Source organism: Drosophila melanogaster, chromosome 2R (genome assembly GCF_000001215.4).
Source record: "Drosophila melanogaster chromosome 2R".
Taxonomy (NCBI): Eukaryota; Metazoa; Arthropoda; class Insecta; order Diptera; family Drosophilidae; genus Drosophila; species Drosophila melanogaster.
The window spans coordinates 22,667,147-22,682,500 of NT_033778.4; the positions used below are offsets into that span (position 1 = coordinate 22,667,147).

The following is a 15,354-nucleotide window of genomic DNA, read 5'->3' on the forward strand; positions in this document are numbered from 1 at the left end:
CTCGGTTTCAGTTCGTGACTACCAACCAAACGAAGATGCAGTACAATCAGCAGCCGGCGGGAGCGCCGGGCTATCCCCACCAGATGCCCCCACCGAGCTATGAGCAGGTGGTGCACGTGCAGGCGCCAGTTCGGGTGGTTCACCACACGACAGCACCTCCGCCCGTGGTGATCATACAACGTGGGTTTTTTTCTCAATGTGACAGACATAAGATTAACATTGACAATGACTTGCAGATCAAGCTGTATTGCCGGTGGGTCCGGATCCCACCTTCATCACCTGCCCGCATTGCCATGTCCAGAAACTGACCCGCGTGGAGTACTCGCCCAGTGTGAAAACTCACTGCATGGCCGCCATTCTATGCATCGTTGGGTAAGATTTGCAGATTCTCACCAGCCCCGTGCTACCATCTTATCTAATCTCTGGTGGAAAATCACAAACAGCCTCTGGTGTTGTGCCTGCCTGCCTTACTGCGCCACCAGCTGCATGAACGCCAATCACTTTTGCGGCAATTGCAATAAGTTCGTCGGCGTCTACAACAGCGATTAGTAATACGGAGTAAACAAAACCAAACGAACCCAACCAAATCGAACCGATCAACGCTCACAACCTCAACACACCCACACACAAAATCATCCACGAATGCGAACATTTTTGGTCAGGTGTCCACAGACCGACAGCTGTACGATGAAATTTCCCCAATGGGGTAAACAATCGGGCCGCCAAGCTTTTGGCTTTACTTGATAAGAATACGCGATACGCGAGACACATTTTTTTTTCCAACGGCGCTCCCTTGAGTCATTTTCCAGCGATTCACACACCCAGTTGGGCCAAAATATCATGGATTCCGTCTATCCAGCTGCACCCTTGGAGGCGCCCAAGGGATCCGTCGAGCTGCAGGCGACACCCGAGCAACAACACCTTCTGCCACCGGCTCCACCCAGTTACGACCAGGCCACAACCACTCCGGCTGAAACCACGGGACCAGCTCCAGTTCCAGCGAGCACATCCACCACACAGCACACGGTCGTCGTGGTGCCCGGTTCACCGTACGGCCCGGAGCCCATGGACGTGCAGTGCCCGTACTGCCACAATTACGCCCGGACACGGGTCTCCTTCAAGCCCAACTCGCGCACCCATCTGATAGCCTTGATATTATGCCTGTTCCAGTGAGTACCCGAAATAGATAACACTGTGTGTGGGCCAGTAGCCCACTTTGGGCACTCGAAACAGAAAAAGCTCAATTTATTCGGAATGAGAATAGCATAGAATAGATAAATTTCATTCCTTACCAGAGAGCACTCTTTTGTATTTATATATGTATTTTTGATTTCATTTCATATCTATGATATATTTTTAGTAGCTTAGCATCAGAAACAAAGGCTATATATTACATCAAATGATAGTCTTAGCCAGCAATAATCGCACAGAATAGACCTTGGCTATTAGGTGTATAATCCACTTGTCGGTGACTCACTTCCTTTTCTTTTACTTCCCTACAGGTTGTACTGCTGTGTGTGTCTGCCGTACTGCATTTCCAGTTGCATGAACACCAATCACTACTGTGGCATGTGCGATCGTTATTTGGGCACCTACGATCGCAAATGAGCAACCAAAAATGTTTCGGGGGCGACCTGTTCATGTGTACATATTTTCTTCAAGTAATTAGTTAATAAATGGACTGCAGCACGCAAACTGAACTAAAGCGAAGTATTTCGTCATTACAAGTGACGCTTTAAGAGCTTTAAAGTGGCATAGAATTACTATTTTGTGTTAGCGAAATTAACCCAGTTTTCAAATAAGTATAATATTATTGATGACCTAAATATTTAATTTTAAATTTGCTCTTAAAAACCAAAGTAAACTGGTTTTTTAACTTCAATTATTAGGCCATTCTTGGTTAAGTTATTCAGTAATTTTTTCGATTTAATTGCTGAAAGCTTTTTTGCTTAATGTTAAATTATACTCTGCTGACTATTACGCCCTTGGAATCCTATATATCAGCTTTATTTGCCAAAAGCCTAACTAATTACTGACTATGCTGAAGTGGCTATCTGTATCTTTATCGGACATCCTATTCCCGTACCTGAGATAAGTTCGATAAACAATGAAGATCATTGTGTGCACTAGATAAAGCTCGGTAAACAGTATTCGAGAGATACTTTCGGTTTTGCAACAGCCCCAAAACTGATTGCTCAACCGGATGGGAGCTTTTCCAAGCTCGCTCCGATCTGAGCCGAAAAAAAACTGAAACTGAATCTCTACCTGGATCCAAATTCGCTGGCAGTTGCGAGCGGCGTTCGAAGTGCAAAAGACGCCGTCTAGTTGTAAATACGCAAAGTAAACAACTTTTTTTTTTCGCTTAGCGAGAACCAGAATCTCTTAGTCATTTTAATAAGTCGAAACCATACCCGAACTTCGCACTAGAGCAAGGGTTTTATAGTGCGTTAACCATGGATCAGAAGCGAGCCATGCTTTATCCGCAAGTGGATTTCAACGCCCCGACGGCCCCCTCGCCGACGCCAACGAGGGAGTTGGGCAATCCCATCGCCAACGGCCTGCCCATCGAGGCTCCTCCGTCGTACGATGTGGCGGTGTCTGTTCCGGTGGCTCCAGCGGTTTCCGCACCAGCAATCGCCCCAGCACGACCACCGCCAGTGGTTGTCGTGGAGCAGCCAGCCCCACAACCACCCACAGTGGTTCCAACAGGTGTGTAGTTTGCACATAGTTATAGTTCGGCTGTGAAGCTCTACTGACGTCACTCCCTGCTGTTGCAGATACTCTACACTTGGGTCCAAATCGAAGTAGGGTTCTCTGCCCAGCCTGTGGAGCCAACAAAACTACGAGGATGACACACACGGCTAACTCCAGGACCCATATGGTGGCAGGTCTCCTCTGTTTGGTCGGGTAAGTTGAGTTTCTTATAAAAAGGAGTAGAGTTTATCTGCTTATTGATTTATCTTAAATTTATATATTTCATGTCTCATCCTCTTTAAAGATTCTGCTGCTGTGCCTGTTTTGTTCCCTATTGCATGAACAGTTGCCGCACTGGAAACCACTATTGTCGCAAGTGTAACACCTTCCTGGGAGCCTACAATCCAAAGGGGATGAACCGATGATAAGACTGCCAAGATAAAACGTGATCTGGGGGCTAGACAGACAGAACAGATACAAGTTATAAGTAAACACAACGCAGCTGATGCTTGCCAGCGGCTAAATTAAGGTTGTATGTACATAGGCCATTGGCTAGAGCGCAAGGCGTCAAAAAGAATCATCATTGGTCATTTAAGCATATGTGAGGTAGCTTAAAAACAATTTAATAAGTTTCCCAAATTCTTCTTTACCCATAAGCACCACTATAGTAAACATAAGCAAAACCGCTTACCTTCCCATTGTTGCTGAAGCAGCTGGCCTTTGGCTGGCTAGAAAAATAAAAGCGTGGGCGTAAGCTTCACAATAAAATGCAAACACAAAACAATGACAAGCCACATTTCAAAATAAACGTAGTTTGGCGCCCAATCGAAAAGTGAGTTGCCAGATCAGCACCATACGCTAGCCAACACTGGCTGCGCGCTACTATCGAAATATCGATAGCCTGGCATTGAGCACTTCTACGATATGGCAATGTTGCCGCAGCCAAAAAGACAATTGCAGAAAGTTTTTTTCACAACAAAAAGCCACCGAAAACGCTCCAATTAAGCAACAAATGCGTGCCAAAAGCGCAGCGAATCTCCACTGAGGCCACCGTGTGTGCGTGAGCGTGGCAAAGGTGCGAGCAGAGCAACCAAACATCACAGGAACACGGCCAGCAGCAGCAGCGGATCAGCAGAGGGGCGGGCAGAGGCAGAGGCGGTGGCAGAGGGAAAAGTCGGGCATTTTCATTGGATTCGTTTTGGTCCGATTCGATTGGATTGCGGTTACTCCAGCGGCGCCCAGGCGTTCCTCCTCTCCTCCTGTATTATGGACAAGAAATCCTCGCCGGTGCGACGACAAAAGCGGCAGGCGAAGGTGATCGAGGAGAACTTCTGGGACTGCAGCGTCTGCACATATAGAAACTCGGCGGAGGCCTTCAAGTGTCGCATGTGCGACGTGCGGAAAGGTAAGTGACCCCGATTTTGCTTCGTTTTCGCTTCCGAGTTCCAAGATTGAGCAGATTGCCAGCCATGTTCCGATTTTCGCTTTCTTGATCATGTGTCATGGATCGGTTTGTTTATCCTTCTACAAGGATACACACACATCGGTATTAACAATATTGGAATATATCTGGTTGAACTGTAGATAGTAATAGTCAAAAAAAGACTGTTGACTGTTGATTAGATGGCCAACGATGGTATCGATTTGCTTACGTAGAATAAATAAATTCACACTGCGCAGAAACCGGGAATACTTCTCGAAACGATAAACATGCTAATTGAAACAATTTTAAACTATTTATATACTATTTTTGGTGCGCTCAATAAGACTATACACCCTTGTTTTTTAGGAACCTCCACGCGAAAGCCACGCCTGAACTCAGCGCTAGTCGCCCAGCAGGCCGCCACTTTGCCAGGAGCCAGTGTCAACATGCCCAACGGGAAGTCCGCCTCCGGATCACGGCATGGCAGTGGGCACGACCGGCAGAGGCACAAGCGGTATCCGGCACGGTTGAAAAACGTGGACCGATCGACGGCACAGACGCGAGAGGTGACGGTCAACTCGGTGACCGTGTTCATCACAGAGTACAAGGCCAAGCCGGTGAGCAGCCGACGCGAATCCAGTGAGCAGAGCTTCAGCGAGAGCAACGACAGCCGGAGTTAGAGGAGGGATACAAGGCCTCCTCGCCCCCAGCTCCCCAATATTCTACGCCACGGTTCCCGCTCCCCTGTTACAAGTTGTAAATTCTAAGTGTTAGGCCCCTGGCGATAACAATTGTAAATCGAAATCCATTTAAGTTACCAAGTATTAGGCCACGTTTAAAGCCCCGAAAGCCAAGCCCCCACTAGTTCATGACTTCCAGCCCAGGCCAAGATGGCAAAGCAAAGCGAAGCGACGGCGAGTCGATTGCATTTACACGACGCTCTCCAAATCCCATTTTAAAATGCGCTAGACCCTGTAAATAGCGATGCATGAGTTCCCTGAATATCTCTGTCTCGTATCGTAATTTTAGTTGTAATTTAATTCTGCTACTCTAATTCCTAATTTATTGATGCAAAGGTAACTATGTATAACCGCCGTGTACATGTTCAACAAAGATATCATTTGTTTTGTAAGTGTCGAATTAAAATATGGTTTAACTAAGTGCAAGTTAATCTCAATGTTCCACTAGCAGCGCCCATCCCCCATGGTTTGTGTAACTATTATAAACTGCCCTTTTTTTTTTGACTAGAAAATGCTGCTTGACAACGAAGTGTAGCGAGAAGAGAGCCACGTAGCTTGGTTGTAGACAATTTGCTAATTTTAATTTGTTTGTATACAAGACTGATTAAGCGTTACCAACCAGATATAGAGAGGTCCGCACACGCACCCAGCCCGAATCCGATTTTCCTTTTGGTTTACACCCGAGATAGCCTCACAGCCAGCAAACAATAGACGAATACTCGAACTCGCAAAAAGAGAATTTTGTACTTAGCAGAGCTTAAACGCTCTTCCACCATAGCAATAATTACTTAGCAAACAATGAAAAACATGAATTTTGATATGAACGATTGTATTTAATATTGGATAACAGATATAATGGTTTATAAAGTGCTTGATATTTGTATTTTGAGATAGATTATTTAGCCACACATGAACACTAACACACACCCACTCGAAACTGCCGACTGTAGTCAAGAAACAACTTCCAATAGACAAACTTCAATTTGGATTATCGTAAACATGTACAATTAATATGAACAGTTTGTATTCCAAATGCTTGGCCAGTTGAGCATTAATCAACAGCAACGACAAAGACAAAGACAAAACTTAAGCAAACGCAATTAAAGCCGCACTCACACGACAACACGGATAGTTAAAACTTGAATTCCAATTGTAAAGCGTAAACTTTTAAAGCATTATAAAATACATTAAATAAATTTCGAAAATGCTATTCCAAGGAGTCGTTGTCTTCTCTCCCGCCCTAAGATGAGTTCAATTTAATATTTTTTATTTGGGCTTATCCAACTTGCTAAACTTTTGTTGCCAAGTTTTATTTTTGATTCTTTTTATGGCTGACATTCGGCTTAAACTTTAAAGGTCTTTAAAGAGCAAGGCAGCAGCGAGAACCACCCCGGCTGGATGCCAGTACATCCACCGTTTCCCCAGGACCCAGGACCACCCACGCATCGCCTTTCCCCCATCCTCCCTTCTGTGTGTGAGTGTGTTCCGAAAGGGGGGGGGGGGGGGGCGCAGCCCGAGCACCATCTGTATCTGTATCAGAGTATCTGCTTACGCGTGCTCCCGGCCTCCAGTTTTTGGGCCTCAGATCAGAGCAGCGCTTCTGCCAGAGTTTCGGTTTCAGATGCACGGAAAACGGGAACAGGAGATGGTGCTCGAGCTGGAGCTGGAGCCGGAGCTGGAGCCACTGTCTCTGGTCGATGGCTACGCCTTTGGCAGCTGCCTCAACTTTTCGCACAGAGCCGGAGCACATCGCACGCTTCGCAAATAAATTACAAATTGTTTCGTTCCAGCTATGCTGGCACAGTCAAACTATACTAACATCAACCCGCTTTGTGTAATGTATGCTTGGATACCTATTAAGCATGTTCGATGTTCGCTAATTGTAAAACTTGTGTTTATGTTTTGATTTCTTCTCAGTTCTTTACTGTTTACCAACAAATTAAAATGTTGTAAATATAAATTTATTTCCCTTGAATTAGCTCACAAGAATGCACTGAACGAGGCTTGACTGTACTTACATACATACACACCCGATTTCATCCACATCCACATCCCACACCCGTAGTTCGCGCAATTCGCTTCAGACTTCTAGCTCGTCGCTCGAAGCTCTCGTCGTTCGTATTTTCTCTAAAATGTTAAAATTCACAGGACCTCCCGGCATGTCACCCCCCGATTTCCATCCCTCTAGTTGCGGCCCACAGGCGGCAGCAGGACCTGCGTTATCAGCGCCACACTCTGTGCGCTTATCTTCCATGTGCGCTTCGTTCTTGGGCTCCAGCTACAACTACAGCAACTCCTCGTCCTTCGTCCTTCGTGGCCCTACGCCTTCTTATCCGTTTGTTTGTCCGTGCTTCCGCCTCATCTGTGCGACCGTCCGCACATCCTGTGCCACCCAACCGGTCCAGGGTCCTTCGTCCTGGCTCCCTCCGCCTTCGTCCTGCGTCCTTGTGTGTAGTGGGAAATTCTCGTTCGTTGGTCGAAGGAGCGAGAAAAAAATAGGCAAAATCAACGTTGCAGCATTTGGAAAATGTTAAAAACTCCTTGCTGCTGCCGGGCATTGCTTTCGCATGACGCATACGCCGCGTTGTCCAGCTTGAGGATCGCCTGGCAAGTAGGAATGGGCGGCGCCTTCTGGGGTGCGACTGGTAATCCTCGCAAGTAACTTGAGCACTTTATGGCACAACGCGCACGTGTGTGTCTAAATCTGTACGTGTGTGTGTGTGCTAGATAACCAATGCCGCGTGGGGGAATCCCCTTAAAGCTGCGATATCTGCCGGTTTTAAACACTCTTTAGGCTTTAGCCATTTTAATTACATTAAAAACTTTAGCTGGCATTAGATAAATTGGAGCCGAAGATGAATCCAAAGCCAAAGCCAAATCTGTAGCCGAAGTCGGCAGCGAACGGCAAACTTATGTCACTTTGATCCTTGCGAGTAACTTTGGGCCAACTCATGCGAGAGACAATGGGGAACTACCCTGCTCCTTGCGCCGCCCCACCCCATCTGGTAATCAAGTTAGTCTTTAAAATTGAAATTCCAGCATTAGGCTAGGAATGCGAGCAACGTAAAACACAATCTATCCGAAAGGGGTGGCTGCCAAAGGGATTTCCGAAGGGGTGGGGGCGTAGCTAGAAAGACGAAGGAAAACTGGGCTGGAAAACGAAAATTTGCTGTCGCTTATCTGTTTCTAATGTGCCACAGCACGTCGAATTTCATGCACCAAGAAATTATTGCTCGTCACCCATTGAAATCTGTCAAATATATCAGATTCGCCGAATAATTAAGAGTACTTATATCCGAAATTCGAGAGACAGCTGGCCACAAGTACATATAGTTTTTGCAAAATATTTCGACTATAGATTTCAATTTTAAATGATTTATGACAGCTTTGGCTGGTATCTTTAACAACCCCTAAGAAACAATACTTAAATTTAAAATGTTTAACTTACATATGAGTTAAGGAATTTTTTTCAACTGGTCAATATGAACTGGCTTAGGAACTTGTTCTAGTTTTTTGTACCATCAATAACCTGACCCACAAATGGGCAAGCAATGGGCATACGCTTCTGGATTTAATTAAAGTTGGAAATTAAAGTTTCTCGTGGAGCGAAGAACGTACGACAATCGCAGTGTCACCATCACCCCCTCGGGTCCTTTGAGAGCCCCTCGGACCCCAACGCCCAAGCCCCCCTCAACGCCCCTGGCCCTGCCCGCTTGGGCCGTCAGCTTCATTGTGTTTATTTCTCATGTTAAAATCAAATTCCCGCGTGTGCAATTTTTCATTTGGCCCCAGAGCCGGAGCAGCGAAGGAGTCCCGGACTCGCCGGCGGAGGAATGAAAGGGAAGTGGAAAAATGTGTAAAGGTGCGTGTGCCGGGGAAATACGCAGGGAATGGGGATGGGGATGGGGATGTGGATGGGGGTGGTGTCGGCCTTAGGGGGTGTACTCTGCTGGGCTGCCACCGAGGGCGTTTTTGGGGTGGTGTGATTGCTCGGCTGGCTCTTCCGGCGTGCTGTCTGACGTCAGGTGAAGTCAGCTTAAAGAACAACTTTGCCTACAAACTTTTGCCGCCAGCTTCAATTCCACCGTAGCTCGGGTTTTTCCCTCACTTTTTTTTCCCCGGCAAACGCGCTGAGCTGCATTTTGGGCAACATTTTCGATACCTGTCGGCATGTGTCGAGTACCAAGAGGTATTCCCCATCTGCACACCCAGCCCATCTGCATCTTGTTCCATCATCTGCCGGCTCTCGGTTCTCGATTTCTCCTTCTTGGCGCCCGCATAACTTGCGCTCTAAGCAAAACAAAAATGCGTTGGCAAAAGCGTAGGACCGACCAGGGACCGAAGAACCAGAGACACCAAATGGAATCTGAGAGCGGGAGCGGGTGCGGGGGGAGCTGGAGTTGTGCAGGGGGCGTGGCAGGGCCGAGGCAGCTGGCTGCGATGACTGCCATGGTGATGGCGACACTGGCAACAGCAAAGGCAACGTTAGTGGAACACCCTAGTCGCAGTGGGTAACACAACTTTGCTGATTGAAATGAACTTGCATAATATCTAAGAATATAGTAAAAAAAAAAATATCCAATAAATAATAATGTGCTGTTTAAATAAAAATTCATTACAAAATATTGCATAATTAAGGAAAGAGTATCCCTTCGTTGCTCATCCCAATGGCCACTAAGCCGCTCCATCCTGCCTGGCTGCTCGCTGGCTCTGGCTGAAAGGACAGCGACAGGCCGCCGAGGACGAGGACGAAGGAGAGGCCGAAGAAGAAGAGCTGGGGCGGTTGAGAAGAAAGGCGCTGGTGAGGGGAGCGAAGCAGAGGGGGGAGGGAGGCAGACACGACACACCAAGTGTACAATAGCTTTAAGCTTAAACTCTCGCACACTTGCACGCACACACGCTCAGCTGCCCCACACATATACACTCACACACACACACACACATACATATATTGGGGGATACAGGGCCACGAGCAACTCGAGAGAAAAAACAATATTTTTGTTGCCTTTTCCCGCTGCGTGACGAGAAACCAGAGACGTGGAGCAACGGAGGCCCAGCCTTGGGGCGAAGTTCGTCTGCTTGTTTCCAACGGATGGGATGTTCGGGGGGGAATGGGGCAAGGGTGGCGGTACGCGATCGGTGGGGCACCCTGTATTTGCAGCTGCTGACGGGGAAGAAAATTCACGGACGAACGCTATGTGTCCAAGTCCAAGAAAGAAAAATACTTGCCAGGCGACAGCGCAGCACAAACGGCCAAAGGTTCCAGGGCTGCAGCATTTCCGAAATATCCGAACAGATATTATAGCCACACTCTATAGCATTGACATCAGCGCAGTCTGAACTAACTCTGTTGGAGAGCTTTGTTTTTATAAACAACGTGGGGCATCCCCCTGGTCAAGCTAACCAGGTGAATTTCCCGGAAACGCATAAATATTGTAAGCTTATCTGGTTATGAATCAGATATTTAACTTAGTGAATTGAAAATTAAAACATAACTAACATTTTAAAAGACGAATTAAGCTAACCCATCAGTATCCTCAGCCCATCTATCACAAACTTCACTATTTCGGGACCATCTTTCTTTCGAAATGGGTCATTCGGAAAACGAGACGCTGGCTATCTGCGATCGAAGCCCAAGTTTGCTTCCTTATCGGGGAACACCGAAAATTAAATGATATTTTCGGTTTGTACAGCTGACGGAGGCCCGATAAGAATGTGTACCCTCCCTCCCTAGAAAAGCGTATGTAACTCCCGGGGGAGAACAAAGTACAAAGGTAGATAGGACTATATTTAAGAGAACTATAGATTATAGCATATGGCTAACTTGGAGTTTTTAAGATCGGTAGTGAGTAATAAATAATACATTTCAATTTAAGTCGAATTAATAATCTAATTGATTTGATAATCATGTTATTTTTTAGAATAACATTTTTAATTTCTTAGTTAGAGGATCTTGTAATTTGTTTTAAATTCCAGCTTGCAAATTATGTTTACTACATAGTTGGAATTCCATAAGATACTTGCAACTTAAAGTTTAAAACACCAAATATTTTCAAAAGTACCATATAGAACCATACGGCCGTTGCAGCCCTGGCAGAATGGAGCAAAATGGAGGCGAAAGGCAAGGCGGCCAGGCAAGACGGCAAGCTCCAGCAATAGCTGTATGGCTATAGCTACGGATACATCTACAGCTACAGCTACAACATCTACGGCTGCGAGGGAGCGGAGCGGGGGGCGCAGCGCCCATTTGAGGCAGCCATCAAGTAGCGAATTCGCCGCCACGCCGTCGAGCGTTTGACATTTCCCCATACTTGCTGGCGCGCCGCCCCGAAAAGTATCTGAAAATCGATGAAATTCAACGCAAGCAGGCGGCAGATAAAAGTATTCGCTACTTTATGGTGCGTCCGCCACCAAAATGTTCCATATAAATGTGGCCCAATGCGGCATTGGCAACGAATTTCCAACTTGCTGGCGCCGATCGCCCTGGCAAGAATCGAGAAAATCGAGTGGATGCAGGCGGGCCGAACGATTGAGATACTTTCTGGGGCGGATTTGTCCCCCCCCCTATTTTGTGCTCCCCCTTCCATTCAGTGAGAGAGAGAGAGAGAGCGAGCGACAGAGCGACTTTTCTCTTCCCAGTAAGGGTATTGGTGAGTAGTATCTGTGTTTGGACTGCTGAATCTATCTCTCAGTTGCTGAATGAGCTTGAAATACGTTTTGAAAACTCAACGGTCGTGCTTAAGTTAAGCAGCTCAAAAGGCTTGTGGACCGATGTAAATGTTAAATAAAATAAAAAAATGCATTGCTAAAAAATTCAAATAATTTTCGAAATATAGAGGCGGTCATAAAAACACTAAAAAAATACTGCATTCATTATTTATTGCCTACATTCCGGGGCAGGCGAGAGATAATCAAACATTGCAATTATCTGCACAGCCACACACGCACACACAGTAACCACAGACACGATGCATTCCATGCACATTTCATGCATTTCCTTTGTACTGGGCAACTTATCAAGTTTCCTGTCCACCAAATGCAACCCCAAAGCAGCGCCACCCCCAATAGCAGACACGCACACGCCCCACCGCCCACCATTAAGCATATACAATATATTCCGACCATGTACTGAACAAACTGCAGCAGCAATAGCTGCAACTCCATCAACAGCACACTGCAGCGACATTGAAGCGCAACAGCAGCGGCAGCAACAGCAACAGCAACAGCAGCAACAACACAATCGCCAGAGTGCATCAGCAATTCCGATTCGGATTGCATTTTTGTTGCACGCACGTCATTTTTGTGTGGCTGCGGATAATGATTTGGTTACATTTGATTTGGGTGCCCATTTTTATGCAAAAGCCATACCCTAATCTAACCTGCAAAAGGATGACTACTAATTTATCACGTCACTTTGTTCAAACGCTTCTATTGAAAACGAATTGGGTTTCCAAAAGCGAAGCACAAATATTTTTAAATCATCTCAAATTCTATTGGGTTATTGTATGTATTTGATATATTTGTGTATTTATTTAAACGGTCACAGTTTGTTATGCTTACAGAGCATCTAAAATTTCACTTAGACATTTCACTCCAGTGACTCCCTTTTCGATGATAATGCTGTGGTCAAAAGGAAGTGCTATCCTGGCTCTCGGCTGCAGTGGTCAACGGTTTTTACTTATTCATGTGCTCTTCGTATTTGTTGCAACACATTTTAATATTCATTTCGGGGCGTGGCATCGGTCAGCCTTAGCAATTAACAGGAGCGGGTTGGGGAGCACATTGGTGCAGAGGGGCATGGTGGGGGGGGGGAGGGCAGGCAGGGTGCTGAAACGAGTCGCAAAGATCCTAAGGCGGATCAGGCTGGCAGGCAGGCAGGTGGCTGACACAGAAACCCGGCTGCCAGGCGAAGCCAAGCAACAGGCTGAGCAGCAATATTGGCAACAGCAGCAACATGCAACCACAACAACAACAGCAGCAGCTTGCAACAACAATGGAGCACCGAGCACCGAGCACCGAACACCGGACAACTCTTGACATGCATATGCAAAGGTCTTTCCCAGGTTTTGCGGCTCACAATCAATTTGAGAGACCTTCGCTCGCTTCTCATTGGGAACCCGCCAAAATGCAAATGACGACAGCAACAACGCCAGAATGAGAACTTTGACGAAGCCTTTGATGTGCGCCGTTGTCGGTGACTTAGCCACCCCCTCACAACGCTGCTCCGCCTCCGCCACCGCCCCGCCGCTCCTGCGCTGCTCCATTCCTCACCTTGCCGTAGCCCATATGGCACGCAATCTCGAATAATCAATATTTGCGAGCAGTCCAGGCCGACGAAAGAGCCGGACTGCCCAGGTCAGGCTGAGACAGCGGAAGTCGTTGTCACATCAATGGCGACAAAGCACTTCCGCCGCTGCTCTATTCTCCTGCGCACAAAAGGATGCTGACAGCCCGCCTGCGATGTTCCTCAAAGGCGGGCACTCGAAAAAATAATAGGTTCTATCTGTTTGGAGTTGGAAGAACTTATGGAGTATGTAGTAGCTTTGTATCTTTGAATTTGCAAGCTTCGACTGTATAGTTATTTATTCTCGCAGTGCACGGACTGTTTTAAGCTGTGTGCCAAAAAATTAACGAATGAATTTCAGTACAATTGAATGTAGATATATAGATATATATATAGATTTTAATTTTTTTAGGTAGCTTGAATCTTTTGGGCATCAAGCTTACCACCACATTACTTCCTTTGCCAATCCTCAAAATACGGAGCAATCGGTAGATAAGTTTTTGGAAAACAACGGGAACGCAAAACCTACCTCCAAGTAAACTTTGAGGGCTACGATAACCCCTTATCTCTGTCAACTGGCGTAGGGTCTGTGGAATGTCGGAGGGGTTGGGGCCCTCGACTGGAGATACATTCGTGCATGTGTGTGTATTATTCCCCCCGAACTTTTTTTGTAACGTTTTTCCCTTACGTTTCGCTTTGATCGTCGTCTGCTCTTTGTGCATTCTTTCAGTTTGTTTTGCGTCGTCTCTGTTCTCGGCTTTCCGTTCTCCGTTCTCCGTTCTCCGTTCTCCCGTCTTCTGTCTTCAGTCTTCAGTGCGAGGCATGCAGTCATCGACGACGTCGCTGAATTTCGTTTCAGCCAAACTGAACCAAACCAAAACACCAAAGCCAAAACCAAAACCGAACTGAACCCAAAGCGAACTGAACCAAACCGATGGTGATTCATCGAAATTAAAAATAAGTGTTTTGTATCTGTATCTCAGCGCTTGTTTCACATTCGCTGCTGATGTTGATATTGCCGTTTTGCTCACATTCCACTGTCTGTGATATTTTTTTTACTAATTTCCCTTATGTTCTAAGGAAGAAGTGGGATTGTAGTCGAAACTCTTTAATACAAAAGGGAACTGGAGTCTCTAGGTATGTTTCACAAAAGTCTATTGGTCATAACTTTCACTTTCCTGCGAATTATAGAAGTTCGACGTAAATAGGTGCAATCAAATGGATTAAAAGCCAATGTATAGCTATTCTACAATTGTGTACAACAAAACATTCAATCTTATAATATAATGGATTATCCAGAGTCCTTAAACATTTCGTTTAAAACCACAGAACATAGCTTCTAGATAACTGTACAAGATTTTATTATGCACTTTGGATCAAGATACATCTAGAATAAATACTTTTATCTGAAATGCTACTACATAACTCCAAGAGCATACCACTTGACTGATATTCCCAGGGAGACTCCCCCTCTCAGCGCCGCGATTAGTCATCGAATGCTTCCTGCTCTCGGTCGAGGGATTCAAGGACACCTGTTTCCACATTCCACGCCCAACGATCCCTGGCATGCAACATCCGCCTCCATTCGAAGGAAGGCAGGTAGATTCGAGTGTGTGCGTGTGTGTGGCTGCTGTGATAACCTTGCTGCGATTGCAGATGGTGGTGCTGCTTTGTGTTTCGGTGGTGCTACAGCTACAGCTACAGCTCTAGCTGTGGCTAATGGTGGTGCCTCGCATATCCTTCCATGGTCACCTTGGGCGGCATTCACGAAATGTGTATCCATGACACGCACACTCACACACACGCGACCGGGTATCCAGGGGACACACATACGGGTCCGTTGTGGATTAAAATTTCTTCGTTCCTTCTACTTTTTTACGTACGTAGAATGCATTTCCCTTGGCGAAGAGGGAGCATGGTCAGAGGGGGAGAGCGGGGGGAGTTGGGCATTTATTTTCGGCATTTGAAGTTAGTCCTTTGAAAAAACGGGGGTTTGAATTCAAAGCGCTAGACCGAACGAATCGCAGCGAAAGGGAATGGAATGGAAATGTGCGAAGGGTTGCTCGACGTCCTCGTCCTCGTCCTCGTACCCTCCCCTCAACGCAGTGTGTGTGCGTGTGTATCTGTGTGGAAGGAACACATTTGGATGCCAGACTGCCGTCGAGTCACCAGCCCAAACTCAAACTCAAACTCCCTGTGCGACATTACGGCCA

General features: G+C 46.4%; 4 protein-coding genes and 1 long non-coding RNA gene across 8 annotated transcripts; 4 read left to right on the forward strand and 1 right to left on the reverse strand.

The window, feature by feature from the left end:
- Positions 1 to 8: 8 nt before the first annotated feature.
- On the forward strand, positions 9 to 1,702 carry CG30269 (uncharacterized protein). Of its 2 annotated transcripts, NM_001316431.1 has the most exons (4): positions 9 to 180; positions 237 to 372; positions 444 to 1,169; positions 1,503 to 1,702. In NM_001316431.1, the coding sequence occupies exons 3-4, from the start codon at positions 841 to 843 to the stop codon at positions 1,606 to 1,608; spliced, it is 435 nt and encodes a 144-aa protein (NP_001303360.1). In that variant the 5' UTR covers positions 9 to 180; positions 237 to 372; positions 444 to 840; the 3' UTR covers positions 1,609 to 1,702. The 2 variants fall into 2 exon arrangements, with proteins under 2 accessions (NP_001303360.1, NP_611704.2); NM_137860.4 differs by lacking the exons at positions 9 to 180; positions 237 to 372 and having other exon boundaries at positions 793 to 1,169.
- On the forward strand, positions 9 to 1,702 carry CG30273 (uncharacterized protein). The gene is made up of 4 exons (NM_166542.4): positions 9 to 180; positions 237 to 372; positions 444 to 1,169; positions 1,503 to 1,702. Exons 1-3 carry the CDS (start codon positions 36 to 38, stop codon positions 547 to 549), a joined length of 387 nt encoding a protein of 128 aa, NP_726223.1. The 5' UTR covers positions 9 to 35; the 3' UTR covers positions 550 to 1,169; positions 1,503 to 1,702.
- A 296-nt stretch (positions 1,703 to 1,998) lies between these two features.
- Positions 1,999 to 3,476, forward strand: CG13516 (uncharacterized protein). Of its 2 annotated transcripts, none has more exons than NM_001299812.1 (3): positions 1,999 to 2,709; positions 2,778 to 2,907; positions 2,999 to 3,476. In NM_001299812.1, the coding sequence occupies exons 1-3, from the start codon at positions 2,454 to 2,456 to the stop codon at positions 3,117 to 3,119; spliced, it is 507 nt and encodes a 168-aa protein (NP_001286741.1). In that variant the 5' UTR covers positions 1,999 to 2,453; the 3' UTR covers positions 3,120 to 3,476. The 2 variants fall into 2 exon arrangements, with proteins under 2 accessions (NP_001286741.1, NP_001033966.1); NM_001038877.3 differs by having other exon boundaries at positions 2,286 to 2,709.
- RYBP (Ring and YY1 Binding Protein) lies at positions 3,441 to 6,066 on the forward strand. Of its 2 annotated transcripts, none has more exons than NM_001299813.1 (2): positions 3,441 to 4,099; positions 4,484 to 6,066. In NM_001299813.1, exons 1-2 carry the CDS (start codon positions 3,961 to 3,963, stop codon positions 4,795 to 4,797), a joined length of 453 nt encoding a protein of 150 aa, NP_001286742.1. In that variant the 5' UTR covers positions 3,441 to 3,960; the 3' UTR covers positions 4,798 to 6,066. The 2 variants fall into 2 exon arrangements, with proteins under 2 accessions (NP_001286742.1, NP_611705.1); NM_137861.3 differs by having other exon boundaries at positions 3,619 to 4,099.
- lncRNA:CR44761 (long non-coding RNA:CR44761) lies at positions 6,049 to 6,549 on the reverse strand. Its single transcript, NR_124702.1, has one exon. It is a non-coding gene; the product is annotated as a long non-coding RNA:CR44761 (long non-coding RNA).
- Between the last annotated feature and the right edge of the window lie 8,805 nt (positions 6,550 to 15,354).